General features: G+C 42.2%; 1 protein-coding gene across 7 annotated transcripts in view; it reads left to right on the top strand.

Annotated features, from left to right (window-relative positions):
• Positions 1-18,068, top strand: part of ACIN1 (apoptotic chromatin condensation inducer 1) — a 35,366-nt gene that overhangs the window by 7,355 nt on the left and 9,943 nt on the right. For 5 of the 7 annotated variants that reach the window (XM_021674871.2, XM_021674870.2, XM_064374753.1 and 2 more), the window contains 5 exons: positions 5,414-5,502; positions 6,440-7,699; positions 8,197-8,415; positions 8,973-9,094; positions 17,598-17,739. In XM_021674871.2, coding sequence (XP_021530546.2) covers positions 5,414-5,502; positions 6,440-7,699; positions 8,197-8,415; positions 8,973-9,094; positions 17,598-17,739 — 1,832 coding nt within the window. Of the gene's footprint in view, positions 1-5,413; positions 5,503-6,439; positions 7,700-8,196; positions 8,416-8,972; positions 9,095-15,613; positions 15,781-15,825; positions 16,087-17,597; positions 17,740-18,068 lie in introns of those variants that run through there. The other 2 variants (XM_021674872.2, XM_064374755.1) reach the window with 2 other exon arrangements.

Below are 18,068 nucleotides of genomic sequence, written 5' to 3' on the forward strand. Positions count from 1 at the left end.
ACTGAGGACTAGAGTGATTAGAGAAAGCTTCATAAGAAGGTATAGGATTTGAGCTGAGCCTTAGAAATGGTTAGGGATTAAATTGGCAGAGAAAGTAGAAGAATGTATTTTTAGAAAGGAACAAAGGCAGAGAGATAGGAATGGATGTGGTATTTTTAAAGGAAAGGTAGACTAATCTAGCCAGAGGAGAGTATTCACATTCAAGAATAGCAAAACAAGGTAAAAGGTAGATTAGGGTGATATACAGAGGGTTTTAAATGCCAGGCCAATAAGTATGAGGTTTTTTTTTTTTTAATTTTATAGCTAATGGGCAAACCATTGAAAATTCTTAATAGGACCATGATTTGATAAAGACCTTTCTTTAAAAAAAAGAGAGGCTCTCAGTTCTTAATATAATTTGAAATGAAAATGAGGAATGATTTCTGAAATAGATTTCAAAAGCAAAGATTTAGAGTAGGGGTAGCCAATCTTTTCATTGCTTTATGTTATCAGTAAGACCCTGCCCATAGCTAATAATTGATGGAGGAAAAAAAAACCCAGGGATTAAAAAAATAAAAGGTGAAAAATAAATTGGAAAGCATGAATGTAGTGAATTGTAGAGTACTGCTAATAATTGCCTTAAATGCTCTTAAGTGTCTTTTATACCATAAACTTTCCTACTTCTGATCTTGGCTTTGCTAAAAATCTCATTATAGATTTCGTACAAAATTTAGTTAAGGTCCTGAATGGAGTGGCAGTTTGGAGTTCTAGCAGTGCTTAGTTGAATCAGCATTAAACCTAGTGTTTGCCCAGAAATCAGATTCTTCCAAGTGTAGAATCTCAGTCTACTGTATGCCATTGCAATGGCAGCTTATTTGTTGGCTTTGGGTGTTTTGGAATTCTCTCTTGAATAACAAATTTTGATTAAGTTTTCTGCTAACATTTTTCTAAATTCTAGTGGCACCTGAGGGTTGTTTTTTTTTTTTTTTTTTTTTTTTTTTTTTTTTTTTTTTTTTGGTTTGCTTTGTTTAGGCTGGGCACAGTGGCGCACGCCTGTAATCCCAGCACTTTGGGAGGCCGAGGCAGGCAGATCACGAGGTCAAGAGATGGAGACCATCCTGGCCAACATGGTGAAACCCTGCCTCTACTAAAAATACAAAAATTAGCTGGGTATGATGGCGCACATCTTTAGTCCCAGCTACTCAGAAGGCTGAGGCAGGAGAATCGCTTGAACCCAGAGGTGGAGGTTGCAGTGAGCCAAGATCGTGCCACTATAATCAGTGTGTTTAGGATGGCACTCTAGCCAGGTGACAGAGCGAGACTCCATCTCAAAAAAAACAAAACAAAACAAAACAAAAATTACTATGTTTAAGAATATGGATTCCTGGGCTCTACCCAAAGAATCTTAAGGAATCGGAGTCCTGGGACTCTCCCTGAGTGGTTCTGTTGATCAATTCATTTTATGAATGACTAACTGAAGGAAGAGTTTTTCTGTGTTACAATTTATCAAGATCTTTGATTTATATTCCAGCATCCTCCTGTTTATATGCTATGGGCAAAATCCCAAAAAAGGAAGGAAGAATTGGTTTGCCCAAGTGTAATGGCTCATGCCTGTAATCCTAGCACTTTGGGAGGCTGAGGTGGGAGGGTCACCCAGGAGTTTGAGACTTGGCCTGAGCAACATAGCAAGTCCTATCTGTACCAAAAAAATAGAAAAAATTAGCTGACTATGATGGCACATGCCTGTGGTCCCAGCAACTCGGGAGCTGAGGTGGGTAGATTGCTTGGGCCCCAGAGGTCAAAGAGGCAGACGACAGAGTGAAATCTTGTCTCAAAGAAAAAATTGGTTTATAAAATCCTGTCTGACTTTCCCTCTTGACTTAGGTCTCCATCACTTTCTTCAGATTTTTCTAAGATGTTGGAACTCATTATCCACCTACCATAGTCAGAACTTGTCTAGATTTGCTTCTATACCATGACTGTATGTACAGAAATTCTTACTGTCCTTTTTTTTCAAAAAGAGCTCAAACTAAGCAAATACATTTAAAAATGGATATTCAGAATATTGATTCTTTAACAACGGTGACCTTAGCTAGCCTTTGGTTTATAGAGTATGCCCCTCATTCCTTTTTCTCCATATTAAAACCTGGATGCTGAAATTCTAGAGAAATGCTAGATATCTTAAATATAGGTCTAACGTGAGTCAGATTTAGGTTTGGTGTTGTTTCCAGGTCAGTATTCTCTTAATTCCTGATGCTTACTCATACCTAAGGTTACCTTTTAGCCACAAGCTTTTCTTCCATCTCTGGCTACCTTAGTTTGGTCCCGCAAATCCTGCCCAGGAATTTGTTTTCTAGGATGAAGAACTGTTTCCTCTATAACCCTTAAACATTTTGCACTTTAATATATCCTACATTGTCTAGCAACTACCTTTTCCTCTCTCTGAAGACTTCTGGCTTTGGACTCTTGGAAATCTCATATTTACCCTAACTTGTTTTTTAAATCCTGAAATAAATTTATTATTAGCACGTTATCAGTATTGGCTCTACCCTTAGCTAAAGCGCTCACTATCTACACTTGTTACTAACATCTGGCCTAAGACATTCAGTGTGACCATGTGCTTATAATAGAAGGTATCACCTTTCCCTGGAGTTTGCCTATATCACATCAGCTCTTTCCAAAGAACCAGAAAGAGATTCCTAATCTTTTGTTTATATTTTGCATTGCTAATTTCTTGTTTCATGTCTGAGGCCCCTCCAGTTTTCACTTTTATTATAAAACAGTAATTACCGAGACTTTCTGAACAGTCCTGCTCATTTCTCCAGATCTCTTTGGTGACTTACTAAGAGTGCTTCCAGAGGAGTAATCATCCAGAAATCCTATCACTGCACTTTTATAGTAGCAAAAATAACATTATGGCCGGGCGCAGTGGCTCATGCTTGTAATCCCAGCATTTTAGGAGGTTGAGACAGGCAGATCACTTGAGGTCAGGAGTTCGAGGCCAGCCTGGCCAACATGGTGAAACCCTGTCTCTACTAAAAATACAAAAATTAGCTGGGCGTGTGCCTGTAATACCAGCTGCTTGGGAGGCTGAGGCAGGAGAATCGCTAGAACCCAAGAGCTCAAGGTTGCAGTAAGCCGAGAAGACACCACTGCACTCCAACCTGGGCAACGAGGGAAACTCCGTCTCAAAAAAAAAAAAAGTTATAATCCGGTAGAATAGTATATAGTTCACAGTAGGTAGAGAAAGAGGCTCTTTTGCTTGTACATACTAATTTTAAAATCACAACTCAAACAGTTATTTGACTTTTTTTTTGTAGACAGAGTCTCACTTGCCCAGGCTGGAATACAGTGGTGTGATCTCAGCTCACTGCAGCCTCCGCCTCCCGGGTTCAAGTGATTCTCCTACCTCAGCCTCCTGAGCATCGGACTACACGGGCAAGCCACCATGCCAAGCTAATTTTTTTTTTTTTTTTTTTTGTATTTTTAGTAGAGGCTGGATTTCACCATGTTGGCCAGGCCGGTCTTGAGCTCCTGGCCTTGTTTTTTTTTTTTTTTTCATTATTATTACAGAAGCATTCCCCTAGTTCATTTTAGATTATAAGGATTTAGAAATAAGAGAGAAGATGTTGGGTTAGAGCTGCACACCACCTGCTTTGTTTGCTCTATTACTATAGAACATGGTTTTGTGGAGACAGGGCACAGTGGCTCACACCTGTAATCCCAACACTTTGGGAGGCCAAGGCAGTCGGATCACTTGAGGTCAGGAGTTTGAGACCAGCCTGGTCAACATGGTGAAACCCTGTCTGTACTAAAAATACAAAAAATTAGCCAGGCGTGGTGGCACTTGCCTGTAATCCCAGCTACTCAGGAGGCTGAGGCAGGAGAATTGCTTGAACCTGGGAGGTAGAGGTTGGAGTGAGCCAAGATCACACCACTGCACTCCAGCCTGGGCGACAGAGTGAGACTCTGTCTCAAAAAAAAAAAAAAAAAAAGTGTGATTTTATGGATCATTTAAACCTTTCGTAGTGTATTAAAATTGAGTCCAATCTAGCTGATTAACTATCTGGAATATAATTATCTTTGTGCTATTTTCTAAACTAAATAGCTCATTGATATTTGTATTGCTATTCTACATAGGATTTTAATTCTGGTAGGAAATTTAGAAATCATCTAGTCCAGCCCCTTCTTTTTCTCAATCACAACATTTGAGACTTGGGCACAGTGGTTTATACCTTAATCTCAGCACTTTGGGAAGACCAGGGTGGGAGAATTACTTGAGCCGTGGAGGCTGAGGCTGCAGTGAGCCATGATCATGCCACTGCACTCCAGCCTGAGTGACAGAGCAAAACCCTGTCTAAAAAGAAAGATATTAAGACTCAAATTACTTAAGTGATATACCCACAGTTAACTTCCTTCGTGGAATTTGAGTGAAACTTTCTTTCAGTTTTACATGGTTTTCTCATTCAGGATAACCTAGATTGGTGGTTTCCAAGCTTTCTTTTAATAGAACTTTTTTTTTTTCCTTAAAAAAAAACTTACCTAGGCTGGGTGCATTGGTTCGCACCTGTAATTCCAGCACTTTGGGAGGCTATGACAGGCAGATCACTTGAGGTCAGGAGTTCAAGACTAGCCTGGCCAACAGGGCAAAACCCTGTCTGTACTAAAAACACAAAAATTAGCCAGGCATGGTGGCGGGCACCTGTAATCCCAGCTACTTGGGAGGCTGAGGCACAAGAATTGCTTGAACCCAGGTGTGGAGGTCTCAATGAGGCAAGATTGCACAACTGCACTCCAGCCCGGTGCACAGAGCGAGACTCCCATCTCAAACAAAAAAAAAAGAAAAAAAAACTTACCTTGAGCTCTAATACATAAAACCTAATTGAGAAGACCCAATTCTGAAATCTCATCCAGTTGGCTTGAAATAATTTCTAGGAACTTTAGGGCGCTGGAAAACATTCCTTTAAGTACTTATTTCTTGAGTTTGTTGTGTAGATTGGTAATTTAATCATAATATTTTGGTTGAAATTAGAAAGTAGTAATAATAGACAATCCAAAAAAATAGATACAGAACATAATGAAGTCTTAAACTTTACTCATAGTAACAAGACTTTGTAGAAATAAGTACACTTTGTATTTGTACATCCCTGCTAGATAATTTGAAGCCCCTGGAAATTATTTTATATTTATTTGAATTATTTATAATGGGTGAATTGGCTTTGAGGTGTTGAAAATATTCTAGACATACACACCAAGAATTACCAATAAGACGCTGACTTTAGGGCTTTATGTAGTCTTTTCTTTAGCATGGAAGTCAAAGAAATTGATAAAGATATGTCTTGATATATTCATATGCTATGACTGGTTGGATTTTAAAAAGCCATGAATGAGTCTTCCCATCATGAATCTGACTTGATTCTTTTTCATTCAATAGGAAAAAGTTCCTCAATTTCTGAAGAGAAAGGTGACTCTGATGATGAGAAACCAAGGAAAGGAGAAAGACGATCATCTAGGGTCAGACAGGTAACTCAGATACCTCCTAAAGCATCACCTCTTTAGTAATGCTTTGTATATCTTCTCTTCCTCCTCAGACATTTTTCAAGTTGGTATGTCTCTAGATTTTGGGGTTTTGTTTTTCTTTTTTGGGACAGGGTCTTGCTCTGTTGCCTAGGCTGGAGTGCAGTGGTGCAGTCACAGCTCACTACAGCCTCAACCTCCCAGGCTTAAGCAGTCCTTCCTCCTCAGTCTCCCAAAGGGTTGGGATTACAGGCATGAGCCACTGTGCCTGGCCTCTAGATTTCTTTGTACTCATTTTCCTTCTCTTTGTCATCTTTTTGTTATTCGTTTTGTCTTTTTATTTAGGTCTTCTCTGGCTTTCAGATTTCTAAATGGATATTTTTTAAAAATTTAAATTTGAAAGTTAGCAGCCTGGTCTGTATTCTTAAAACACATTATTAGATAAGATATGACATAATTAACCATCCAATTAAAGCCTAAAAGTTATTTGATATAACATTAAGTGGGCAGAATACAAAAGTGTTATGTGTAGTGTGATTATGACTGTACAAAGGAAATGATTAGAGGAAATAACAAAAAAATACCAAAATGATAAAAAGATAATCATATTAATTGATAGTAGGTTTGTTCTCCTCGGCCCCCCACCCTCCCTTTCTACTTTCTAGATGCTCTGCTAATATTTTATTGGGGAAAACAAGGGTGCTTCAAGCTAAAACTTAGAACTAGATAGAAGTAGCTTCATTATTACATTCCTTTTGGTCACTCTATTTTGATTCCCCTAAGGACCACATTAGTCATGACCGTCTCCTATCACACCTGTTTCTGTTGCTGACAGTATATATCATTGAATTTCTCCTTCCTAGGGGTGTCTCATTAGATACTTTGTCTCCTCTGTTGATTGTTAGCAAATACATTTGGAGCCATTGTATATCTGTTCTTTCAGGCAAGAGCAGCTAAACTCTCTGAGGGCAGCCAGCCTGCTGAGGAGGAAGAGGATCAAGAAACACCTTCCAAAAACTTGAGGGTTAGAGCAGATCGAAGTTTGAAAACAGAAGAGGAAGAAGAGGAGGAGGAGGAGGAAGATGATGAAGAGGAGGAAGATGATGATGAGGGACAAAAATCTAGGGAGGCACCAATCCTGAAAGAGCTTAAGGAAGAGGAGGGGGAAGAGAGGCCCAGAGTAAAACCAGAGGAGATGATGGATGAGAGACCCAAAACAATAAGATCCCAGGAACAGGAGGTGTTAGAGAGAGGAGGGAGAGTTACAAGATCCCAGGAAGAGGCTAGAAAAAGCCATTTGGCCAGACAGCAGCAGGAGAAAGAAATGAAAACATCTCCCCTTGAGGAGGAAAAAAGAGAAATCAAGTCTTCACAAGGCTTAAAGGAAAAATCAAAGTCCCCTTCCCCTCCTCGACTGACTGAAGATCTAAAGAAGGCCCCGCTTGTGGTACAGCCAGAGCAAACTGCCAGCGAGGAAGAGACTCCTCCACCTTTACTTACCAAGGAAGCATCTTCTCCACCAACTCATACGCAACTCCATAGCGAAGAAGAAGTAGAGCCCATGGAAGGCCCAGCCCCCCCTGTCCTCATTCAGTTATCTCCTCCTCATACAGATGCTGAGACCAGGGAGCTATTAGTATCTCGGCATACTGTCCAGCTGGTAGGAGGCCTGTCTTCTTTGTCAAGTCCTGCAGACACCAAAGCAGAATCTCCAGCAGAGAAAGTGCCAGAGGAGAGTGTCCTCCCTCTGGTTCAGAAAAGCACACTGTCTGACTACTCGGCCCAGAAGGGTCTTGAACCTGAGTCAGACAAATATCCTCAGCCACTCCCTCTGAAAATTGAAGAGTTAGCACTGGCCAAAGGAATCTCTGAAGAATCTCTGAAACAGCCATCTTTGGAACGGAAGGAAGGCAGAAGAGCTTCTCATACCCTTCTCCCAGGCCACAGATTGAAACAGTCAGCTGATTCATCCTCTAGCCGGTCCTCCTCATCTTCCTCTTCCAGTTCTAGATCAAGATCTCGCTCTCCTGACAGTTCAAGTTCTCAGTCTCATTCACCTCTCAGATCCAAGCAGAGAGATGTAGCCCAGGCATGTACTCATGCCAACCCTTGTGGTACACCCAAGATGGGCTCCAGATCAACATCAGAGTCCAGGTCACGTTCACGTTCACGTTCTCGTTCAGCATCAAGCAACAGCAGAAAAGTAAGTATGAAAGAATCCTGGGTATATTCATGTTCAGTCATATTCCAGTGGTTTTCATTTCAGCCCCTGGAGAACCTGTCATGATTTCTGAAAGGAAGATAAAAAAACCTCCTTTAGTCCCCTTTGCTGATCACTTTCCCCTCATTTCAGAATCTAATTTTCAATTAATTGATTCCCAAAATGGAGTTATTTTTCATTTTAAGTCCCTTTGATTTCAGAGAATGTTGAATTTACATACTCATCTCCTCCACTAGATGTAACCTTCTTGAGGGTATGGGCATGCCTTTTTACATGTGTGTCCCAGGACCCAGCACCTAGTTAAAACTATTATTTGTTAAATAAGCAGTCAAGGAGGCCACTAATTTTTAAATGGGAGTAAACAGACATAAAGGTCCAAAGTATAAAATTTGGTCCATGGAAACTGGAAAACTCAGCAATGTACTGAATATATACCATATACAATAATTTTCCTTGTTATGTGTTTTATTTTGTTTTAGTCTCTGAGCCCTGGAGTCTCCAGGGACAGCAGCACCAGCTATACTGAAACCAAAGATCCCTCTTCTGGTCAGGAGGTTGCAACTCCACCAGTGCCACAACTGCAGGTCCTTGAGCCAAAGGAGAGGACTTCGTCCTCCTCATCCTCTGTCCAAGCAAGGCGTCTGAGTCAGCCTGAGCCAGCTGAAAAGCATGTGACCCAGAGGTTACAGCCTGAGCGGGTAGGCTATTGTGACCACTCCCTACCCTACACAGAGATGGAGGGTTAAGCAAGATCTTTCCTCTTGTCTTTGCTATAAAACTAGAAAGTTAAGTCTGGACAAGGGTCAGTAGAAATGTAAGGGATACCTGTTAATCTCGCTTAACTCATTTCCAGCTCCCTGGTTCATGGAAATTCTACAAGAGGCTGAGCAGCAGGGTTGTCTTCAGGGCCCCCAGGGTCAATTCTTCCTCAGGACTCCTCCTCTTACCTGCCAAAAGGAAGCAGCCTTTGCTCAGTTCTCTCAAAAAAGAATTCTGTCAGAACAAGATCACTGAGGAAAAGGAAAAAAAATTAAAAATTCTGATAAAATGATTGCTGTCATAGATATTCTTGAAGTACCTATTTTTAAGCAATATTCTATTCCTTATTCTAAAATGAAATAACAAAGATACAGAGGGCTGTGTGTGGAGTTGGTACTGTGTATGTCCTGCCCTGCCTTTTTCAGGCTCCAGGTCGAAGAAAAGGAACTAAGCAGATTTAAGTACTTTGCTGTTTGTTTTTGCTATCTCCTGACAGGGGAGCCCAAAGAAGTGTGAAGCTGAAGAGGCAGAGCCACCAGCTGCCACACAGCCCCAAACCTCAGAGACTCAGACCTCTCATCTACCAGAATCAGAATCAGAAAGGATTCATCACACTGTGTAAGTGATATATCTCGACCGGGGTATAACAAGGAACTACGAGTGTATGATAGTTCTTTGCTCCCTAGGGTTCTTTGACTAAGCAGTCCTAGTTTCCTTTTAAAACATAAAGGCAGAGCTTTATCTGGACAAAGGCTACACTTCAGTTACTATATTGGGAGCTGTCACCTTTAAGGTAACCTGAAAAGTGGTCATCAGGGCATAAGGAAAACACACCTGGGATCATCCAGCCAAAATAGCTCCTTTATGGTTCAGGCAATAGAAGCTTCTGTTTCCACACTCAAAACCAGGTAAGGGAATTGACTCAGGGCATCTTAATCTTTAATTCACATTTACCCAGGAAGCCAGTTTAGTAAAGGATATTGAGGGTCTTAATACAGAAAGGCACAGCTGGGTGCTATTTTTTAGTGTGTGCATTTCCCCTAGTTATGTTAGGATATCCTAATTCTTACAGCATACAATACAGCTAAATATGAAGTTCTATCAAGTAAGAAGTTTATTCCTGGGCCCTTAAGACCATTTGAGTGAACTTAAAATTTATACAATTAATGTGAGGAGGTCTCTCTCTTTCTTTGTTTTTTGAGATGGAGTCTCGCTCTGTCGCCAGGCTGGAGTTACAGTAGCACGATCTTGGCTCACTGCAACCTCCACCTCCCAGGTTCAAGCGATTCTCCTACCTCAGCCTCCCTAGTAACTGGGATTACAGGTGCACGCACCACACCCAGTTAATTTTTTAATTTTTAGTAGAGTTTTAGTAGAGACAGGGTTTCACCATGTTGGCTGTGATTGTCTCTATCTCTTGATCCTGTGATCCACCTGCCTTGGCCTCCCAAAATGTTAAGTCCTAGAGAAATACACTTATCAGGTTAAATTTGTAATTAAGTAGGTGTTCATTCTTCTCAGATAGGTATTATAAATTAAGAAGCCAGTGAACCAGAATTCCTGGCTTCAACATCTCATGGGAAATGAAAAAAAATGAAGCCTGTTAGGAGTAAGATTGCTTAGCTTTTAGATATCAGGAACCCTGAACTGCTTTGTAGAATGTCATGTGTAGAGTTGGCGTAAAATTATTCTATACTTGTTTTTATGCCATTTTAACAATAATGCTACCAATAGGATTTTCCCCATATGTAATTGTCTAATAATTTACACTCTTCTGAGAGCTTCAAACTATATTTTAACTCTGAATTTTGGAGGGTAGTGGGCAGGTGACATGATTTATCTCATGTCATATCTCATGCCTGTGACTTTAATTATAGTTTTGTAGACCTTACTATATAGCTTTTGCCTGGCGATTATACCCTTGTTGGGGATGTAGCCTTGTCCATTCTGATAGTCTTGCCTCTGCTGCCATCTTGTGGCCATTACATTTTTTGTTTGGCAGCCAAAAGTTCACTCTTGTTTCCTTTGAAATTTTTTGTGTTTCCCTTCTGGAATCGGTACATTGTCCTTTGGAAAAGAGTTTTTCTTCTAGGACCATAAAGTGAATGCTCAGCGGATTCTGGAAGGTGTTCAGGATTCCCCAGCTACATCATCGATGAGGAAATGGGGTGACATTTTCTCTTCCATATCCCTCTGCCAGACATAATACCTGCCCACCTCCTCCCAGTTCCATGGAGGTACATTTCACATAACCATTTTACAAAAGCATGTCTTTTGTGAAATGGCAGTTTTGAAGTGGGTATTGACAGCCCTGCTGCTAATCAGACCTGAGGAACTGCTTCCTATGCACCTTGGGAAGAAAATGATTTTCTGAAAAGCTCTTTGCTAGCCTTAACATTCTGTGGATTTATGAGCTGCTAGCAACAGAAAGACATTTTGTTTTATTTCGAAGCAGCTTTTTTTCTGGATAGTCCCATGCAATTCCAGGGCACATGAAGCTTGGAGTCATAGAGGTTCCCCCTCCCTCAAGTAAAGGTGGTTTTGATCTTCATTTTATGACTCAGATAATATAATCACATTGATTTTAATAAGGTGATAGGCAAGTGGCATCTTGGGCAAATGCTTAGATTGTCCATTGTTACCTAGGTCAGCTTCAGTGGAGTAGTGTATAGAGAAGTATAGTCTCCACTGAGGAACGATTCACACACATTACTCGTAGCTGCTTTCTTTCTAACTGCCTACCAAATGGTTTGTTCAACAGCCTAACAAAATGGCATACCTAAAGGCCTAAACCCATAGGCATTGGATCTAGTAAATGAATCTTTGAGAAGGTTGCGTACATTTCTGGAGGCCCTACCACAACTCGTTAACAACACCATTCCAGGTCCCTCACCCCTCCAGAGTGTTGTGTGCAGCCTGGCAGCCCTCTAGAGCCTTGGCCAATTTTTAAGGTGGAATTAACAATGCTAAATGGAAAAGACCATTTATGGCTTGGCCGGGCATGGTGGCTCATGCTTGTAATCCCAGCACTTTGGGAGGCCGAGGTGGGTGGATCACCTGAGGTCAGGAGTTCAGGACCAGCCTCACCAACATGGTGAAACCCCATCTCTACTAAATATACAAAATTAGCCAGGCATGATGGTGCATGCCTATAATCCCACCTACTTGGGAGGCTGAGACAGGAGAATCACTTGAACCCAGGAGGCAGTGAGCTGAGATCATGCCATTGCACTCTAGCCTGGGCAACAAAAGTGAAATTCTGTCTCAAAAAAAAAAAAAAAAGACCATTTATGGCCTAACCTTGGTTTTTGTCTGTCTCAACAAGAAGTCATACAACTCTAAAAAACAGAGCAGTAATGTGTTAAAAAAAAAAAAAATAGACTTTAAGGACCTGTCACCACTTGGAAGAGATTGACTTTTTTGCTGTATTTGGTTAAATCCATTCTGATTCTGATTATGCCTCAGGAATTCTAAATTTATGAGGTAAGATATCTTTTTCATTGCTTGGAGCAGAAATTTGTGGGTCCTCAGTCCTCTTTCAGTTGAGCCCTGTTCAAAACTCTGGGTATAACAAAAATGTCCCCATATAGCAGAAAATAATGGTGTTCTCTTGTTACTTTAAAAAAAAATAGGGAAAGAAAGGAAAGAGGGGAGTCGTTTGTGTGGGCAGCTGTATCATTCAGCTGTAGTTAATTCAGAGCTCAATTTTCCTTGATACAGCCTTCCTGTATGCACAAACTTAGTAGGCAATAGCAGCTTTAGGCTCTTGGTATAATGCATGTTTGTCCTTCTGTCTGTGTAGGAGGTAGGTAATAGTTCCTTAAGCCAATATGACGGTGTAATTGATATTCCCCAGGAGACATACAATGCCAGTATCCCAAACGATGCATGAAAAAGCACAATTTGTTGTCATCAATAGTTTCCTCTACTGAGAAATTATCTAAGGACATATACCCCAAAATCATACTGTTCTTGATTATCTTGGGACTAGTATGCTTCTGAAGGTATCTAGTCCCACTGTTTCTTATTACATTTTCATATCAGTTCTTCAGCTCCTCATGAATTTTCTATAATAACTAAAATTTAAACAAATATGCCTATAGGAATTTCCTTTTCCATTAGCTTCTCTGAATCTCATTCATATTCACATATGAATTGTAATGTGTTATTATTAGCCTCTTAGTAGTACAATCCTTTTCTTCTGGACTATAAATGCATTGTGTACTGTTTAATTGTGGGCAGATATCCCTACCGCCTATTCCATGCAATTACAAGACTGTTAAGCTGTGTCGGGCTCTGACACATAGTTAACAAGGCTTTGGAACTAGTCTGGCAAGTAGAATCCATTTTGGGGACAGTTTCAAGGATTCCTCATTGTCTTTTTTTTTTTGGAGACAGTTTCACTCTCACCCAGGCTGGAGTGCAGTGGTGCAATCTCTGCTCACTGCAACCTCCGCCTCCTGGGTTCAAGCAATTATCGTACCTCAGCCTCCTGAGCAGCTAGGACTACAGACACGGGCCACCACACCCAGCTAATTTTTGTATTTTTAGTAGAGATGGGGTTTCACTATGTTGGCCAGGCTGGTCTCAAGCGATCCTCCCACCTCAGCCTCCCAAAGTGTTGGAATTACAGGCATTAGCCGCCAAACCAGCCCTCATTATTGACTGAAAATAAAATGTTCAGAATTTTTGGGTCCCACAGAATTGATCGTGGGAAATAGAAAACACATGCCTCCTACGTCTTACGAGGGCAAAGGAGAGCATGGTACAATTCTTATTCTTAAAAAAAAGGAAGTAGGATTTTCAATAACAAAATCGCTCAAAGTCAGCTGCTTCTGGAGAGGCGTATTAGCTGAAAGTATTTTAGGACAGTGGATAAACAGCATTTTATTTGAGGATGGCTGAAGGTAACATTTTCTGTGGCATAACATTCTTTGTGGGGATTCTATAAAAAATTTTTTTTTTTTTTTTTTTTTTTGAGACAGTTTCACTCCTTATGTTCCAACAACTTGACACTTCTAAAAAAAAAAAAGAAAAAAGGAGACAGTTTTACTTTTGTTGCCCAGGCTGGAGTGCAATGGCGAAATCTCGGCTCACTGCAACCTCAGTCTCCTGGGTTGAAGCCATTCTCCTGCCTCAGCCTCTCGAATAGCTGCTATTACAGGCATGCACCACCCACACCCAGCTGATTTTTGTATTTTTAGTAGAGACAGGGTTTCACCATGTTGGTCAGGCTAGTCTCAAACTCCCATCCTCAGGTAATCTGACCGTCTCAAACTCTCGTCCTCAGGTGATCTGCCCACCTCAGCCTCCCAACATGCTGGCATTACAGGTGTAAGCCACCGCACCTGGCCAAAAAAATTTTTTTCAATAAAACTTGGAGGTTAGCAAGCATTTAGTAAGTAACCACTTGGTACTGTCAATGACACCCTAATTGAGAAATAGTTACGGAACATTACTTTGTGTTAGGCCCTAAGGGGCCAAGAGATGTAGTCCCTCCCCTTGAGGAATTATGCAGGGTGGAGATCGGAGGCAGGTAAAGTAGCAGTTACTATACAGAGTGATAAGGGCATTGCTGAAAACCTTTGCCAATCACCGAATGGCTTTGCCTCGGAGAACAAGCAGTCTACTATTTGAGTAAACTCAAAGCCTCAGAGGTGGCATCAAATGAGATAATGGCCTATTAAGTGTACATGTGTTTTACATATATCTGTACCTTCACTTGGGGTGTCCTCCAAGCCACACTTTTAAGACCTAACACTTATTACACTGTTCCATGAAATAGGCATTGTTATTATCCCCACTTTACAGATTACAAAACAGATACACAGAACCAGGAACTTGCCTACTGTCACACAACTTGTAACAGGATGGGGCTAGCCAGTCTGACTCCAAGTCTTCACCCTGACTCTGAGCAGACAGGGACCACTATGTGAAAGGGAACATCTAAAGTAATGTATAAATATGGCCACTTTAGCCTGCAGTTGGCGTTGTAAGATTTTAAGCCACGAGGAGAAAATTTCATTCCTAGCTAAAAGCACGTGTTACATGAGACACTGAGCTTTGGTTCTCAGAAGTTTTGTTTTAGTGTTAAACTGCTGCTGCCACTAGATACAAAAGAAATATCTCTGCAGTCAACAAATAAGCATTTTGAGTATCTACGGAGCACTTTTTGAATTATTAGCATCTGGTTCCCACTTCACATTTGGTCTAGTGAAGATTCCCATGATTAATATTTTCTGCTTAGTTCCCAATCACTTTCTGCCCCAGCTGATCTCCCCCACCCCATATATAACAGCACTCTCACTTCACTATCTTACCTACTTTAGAGCCTCACCTTGGAGCCCTTGCTTCAGGAAGTGTAAGTGGCCTTCAAGCTTCAACTACCCAAGGTCCCCTTGCCCTGTTTATCCTTTCTTTTTCTGGCCCCAGTGGACCCTGGGGCAGGGTGACCTTATTAAAGACTCTGTGAAACAAAGTTGTCTGTCATCTCTTCAGAGACACCACCCCCTGTCCCCCTTATACTGGTAATTCAAAAAAGAACTCTCCCTGCTTATCCAGTTCCCTCCACCATCCTGGGAAAAGGACAAGTTGGAGTAGTAACACGTGGTCATTGTCGGAGTGAGCAGCCAGTTACTGTAGTGATTGGATAGTGACAATTCCCATCCCGCTTCCCTACCTGCAGCATCTTACTGGCTGGTCTGGTTTCAGTGTTCCCTGCCTAGATTCCTGGATAGAGGGTGGTAGGCACTTAAAACATTCCTCATACCCCACCCTCTACCCAGCTTTCATTACCATTCTTCTTTAATCACTTCAGCTTTGGCTTTATCATTCTTATTTAATCCTTTTTCACTCCCACCTCTACTGTTTGCCTGCCTTCTATTTTCTGGAATCTTCCAATCAAGCAGCTGTAATTTTCTATGTCCTCCACCCAGCCCCTCCCCTGCCCCCTGGGAAGACCAGGAGGGAGCACCCCAGCCCTGGGGGGTTAGGCTTCTGTAGCTGCTGTAACCTGAGAAAAGAAGGCCAGGCCTCTCCAGCTAGCAGTCAGCTCCCGGTGGCCTGCCAAAGGATAAGAACCTTGCTCACTCAGCTCCCTCCCTCTTCTTTCTCCTCCCCTGCTGCAGCAGGGCCCTCCCCCATCCGCGCACACGGGCTGCTGGGTAAGTGGCAAGATGGCTCCCCTGCATGTCTCCGGCTGATCGCTGCCGCTCCGCCAATACAATAGAGCCAGCCACTACCAGCAGCCTGGCCCTCTTCCTCCTTCTCCAGAGAGATCAATCCAGCCGAACTCGGGGTTTGCCGTGAGGACTTAACGCTTATCTCTTAAAAGCCAGATCTGTTTTAGCCTCCCCGCACCACCACCACCTCCCCTTCCATTTACCATTTTTTGGATCCCCGGTTGCTACATCTCAGTTTTCTCTCTCTGGATCGGGTGGCTGGGGAGGAGGTGGTGGGATTTTGGGACAAGAAAGGTGTGTTTTTGTTTTTGTTTTTAATTTTTTTAGGATTTTTTTTGTTTGGTTTTTGTTATTTCTTCCATTCCAGAAAGGGATAAACAGCACTTCCAGGGGGAGAAAAAAAATCATGTTATCAGAAAGCAAAGAAGGGTGAGAGCTTCACATTTCCATGTATGCCTTTTCCCCACCGCTCTGGCTCCCTTCATCTTCCTTCTCTTCCTCATGGCTTTGATTCCGTCTTTCGTTTCGGTTTGTTTTCAGTCATTCTGCTTTCCCCCTTTGTCCTTCCTGCCCAGTTTCTAATTGGCTCCACTTGCCCTTTCTGTGTGGGAAATATACATACATATATATATATATATATATATATATATTTTTTTTTTTTTGTATAAGCCTTTTCTCTAGATGTAAGCAGTTCAATCTCGTGTTTTCTGTGGGGGCCTGTTAGCTGGGGGCACAGTTCCAATTTTCCCCTCCCCCTAACCCCCTAGTACATCCCTCCTTGACTGCTCTAGGGAGGTTCTTCTGACCTCTGAGTGTCAGTCAGCCTGTTGGGAATGCTGACTTTTCTGCTGGTGGTTATCTGCCTGGGAGGCTTGGTTTCCCCTCTCCTGAGACTTAGGCCTCTGATCATCTTGATTTTTTTGGCCCAGTTTTTGGGTGGTAGAGGGGGTGAGATTTGAGATAGAAGTTAGAGATGAAGGCAGAAATCAAAGGTGGAAAGATAGTTTATCTGAAGTGGATCTCTGGGATTCTTTTCCTGAAATGGGAGCTAACTTGGGAGATTAAGAGTGGGAGAGTGGGTTTGGTGTTCGTGGGGGGAAGCTGCCTGTGTGGGGGAGGGTGTGTCCTGACTAGGAGGCCTGCTGTCTTTATCACTTGGAAGTTGGAATGAGGGAGTGGGAGAAACTGGGTGAAAGCCGAATGTAAGAACAGTTTCTACAACTCTGAGCAGGTAAAAGTGGCCCTAATCTTCTCTGAGCTCTTGTACTCTATTCAGCAGTTTTAATTTTTCCTTTTGGATGAGAGAGGGTCGTTGAAGCTTGAACCTTCACCAGGCCTGCTTCTTCCTTGCAGCCCTCACCCCTACTAGTTTCTCCATGCTGGTGTTTCCAGATCCTGAGGGTCAGCAGGCCTTTACTTATTAAGTAGTTGATTAAACACGGGTCAGGCTTGTTTGCCACAGCCATGGCTATTCTTTCTCGTCTTTTTAAGGGAATCTGGCTTCCCTTAGTTTCTCATGCAGTTTTGCCACATAAAGGTGTCTTTGGCCAGGGAGACTGAGGCCACAGGGTTGTGAACAAATCACAGTCACTTTTGTGGGACTATTTTCAGGAGAGGGTGTTTTTCCTTTCATTTAAGAGTACTCTGGTGAGTTATTATTTGAGAACAATTGTAGTCCTAACCCCACAAATAACAACTTTAACTCATCTGAGCAGTGGGTGGATGTGGTTGCTGTGATCCACACTCTTCCCCCAAAGAAAATCTGTTTCCCACTTTTCCCATTGGGACAAGGTCTCTAACCTTGATCTGAAAAGCAGCCCTCCTAATCCCACCCAAGTGATGAGGCATAGGGGTTTCCTGACCCAGTAACTAACATCTTGCTCTCTCTTCCCCTTGGTTCTTTTCTGCCCCCCACCCCAACCTCTCCCCCCTCCTGTCAGTGAGGAGAAGGAGGAAGTGACCATGGACACAAGTGAAAACAGACCTGAAAATGATGTTCCAGAACCTCCCATGCCCATTGCAGACCAAGTCAGCAATGATGACCGCCCAGAGGGCAGTGCTGAAGATGAGGAGAAGAAAGAGGTAAACATCCAAGCCACCTGTTGGGGTGGGTGGGCAGGAATGGACCTAGGGGAAAGAGTAGACCACTTTAGTGATCCCTCTTACACAGTGGGTTAACTTATAGGAGGGATGAGGCAGGGACATGGATCAGGATAGGGCCAAGAGAGAATTCGCTGGTTAGCAAGGGATACCCCTTGTGATGGGGACAGGGCTCAGTCATTCTCCTTTCTCTGTTGGGGAAGTAGTGCCCAGACTCTGGATGTTTGTAACTAACTGGAAAGTCTGATAATGGCCCCTTAAGATTCATGTTCAGCTTTTCCTGCTGTCTTCCCAAGCTTTTCCTGGTGGTA

This window comes from Aotus nancymaae, unplaced genomic scaffold (genome assembly GCF_030222135.1).
Source record: "Aotus nancymaae isolate 86718 unplaced genomic scaffold, 86718_ANA_hifiasm-v0.15.2.pri h1tg000011l, whole genome shotgun sequence".
Lineage (NCBI taxonomy): Eukaryota > Metazoa > Chordata > Mammalia > Primates > Aotidae > Aotus > Aotus nancymaae.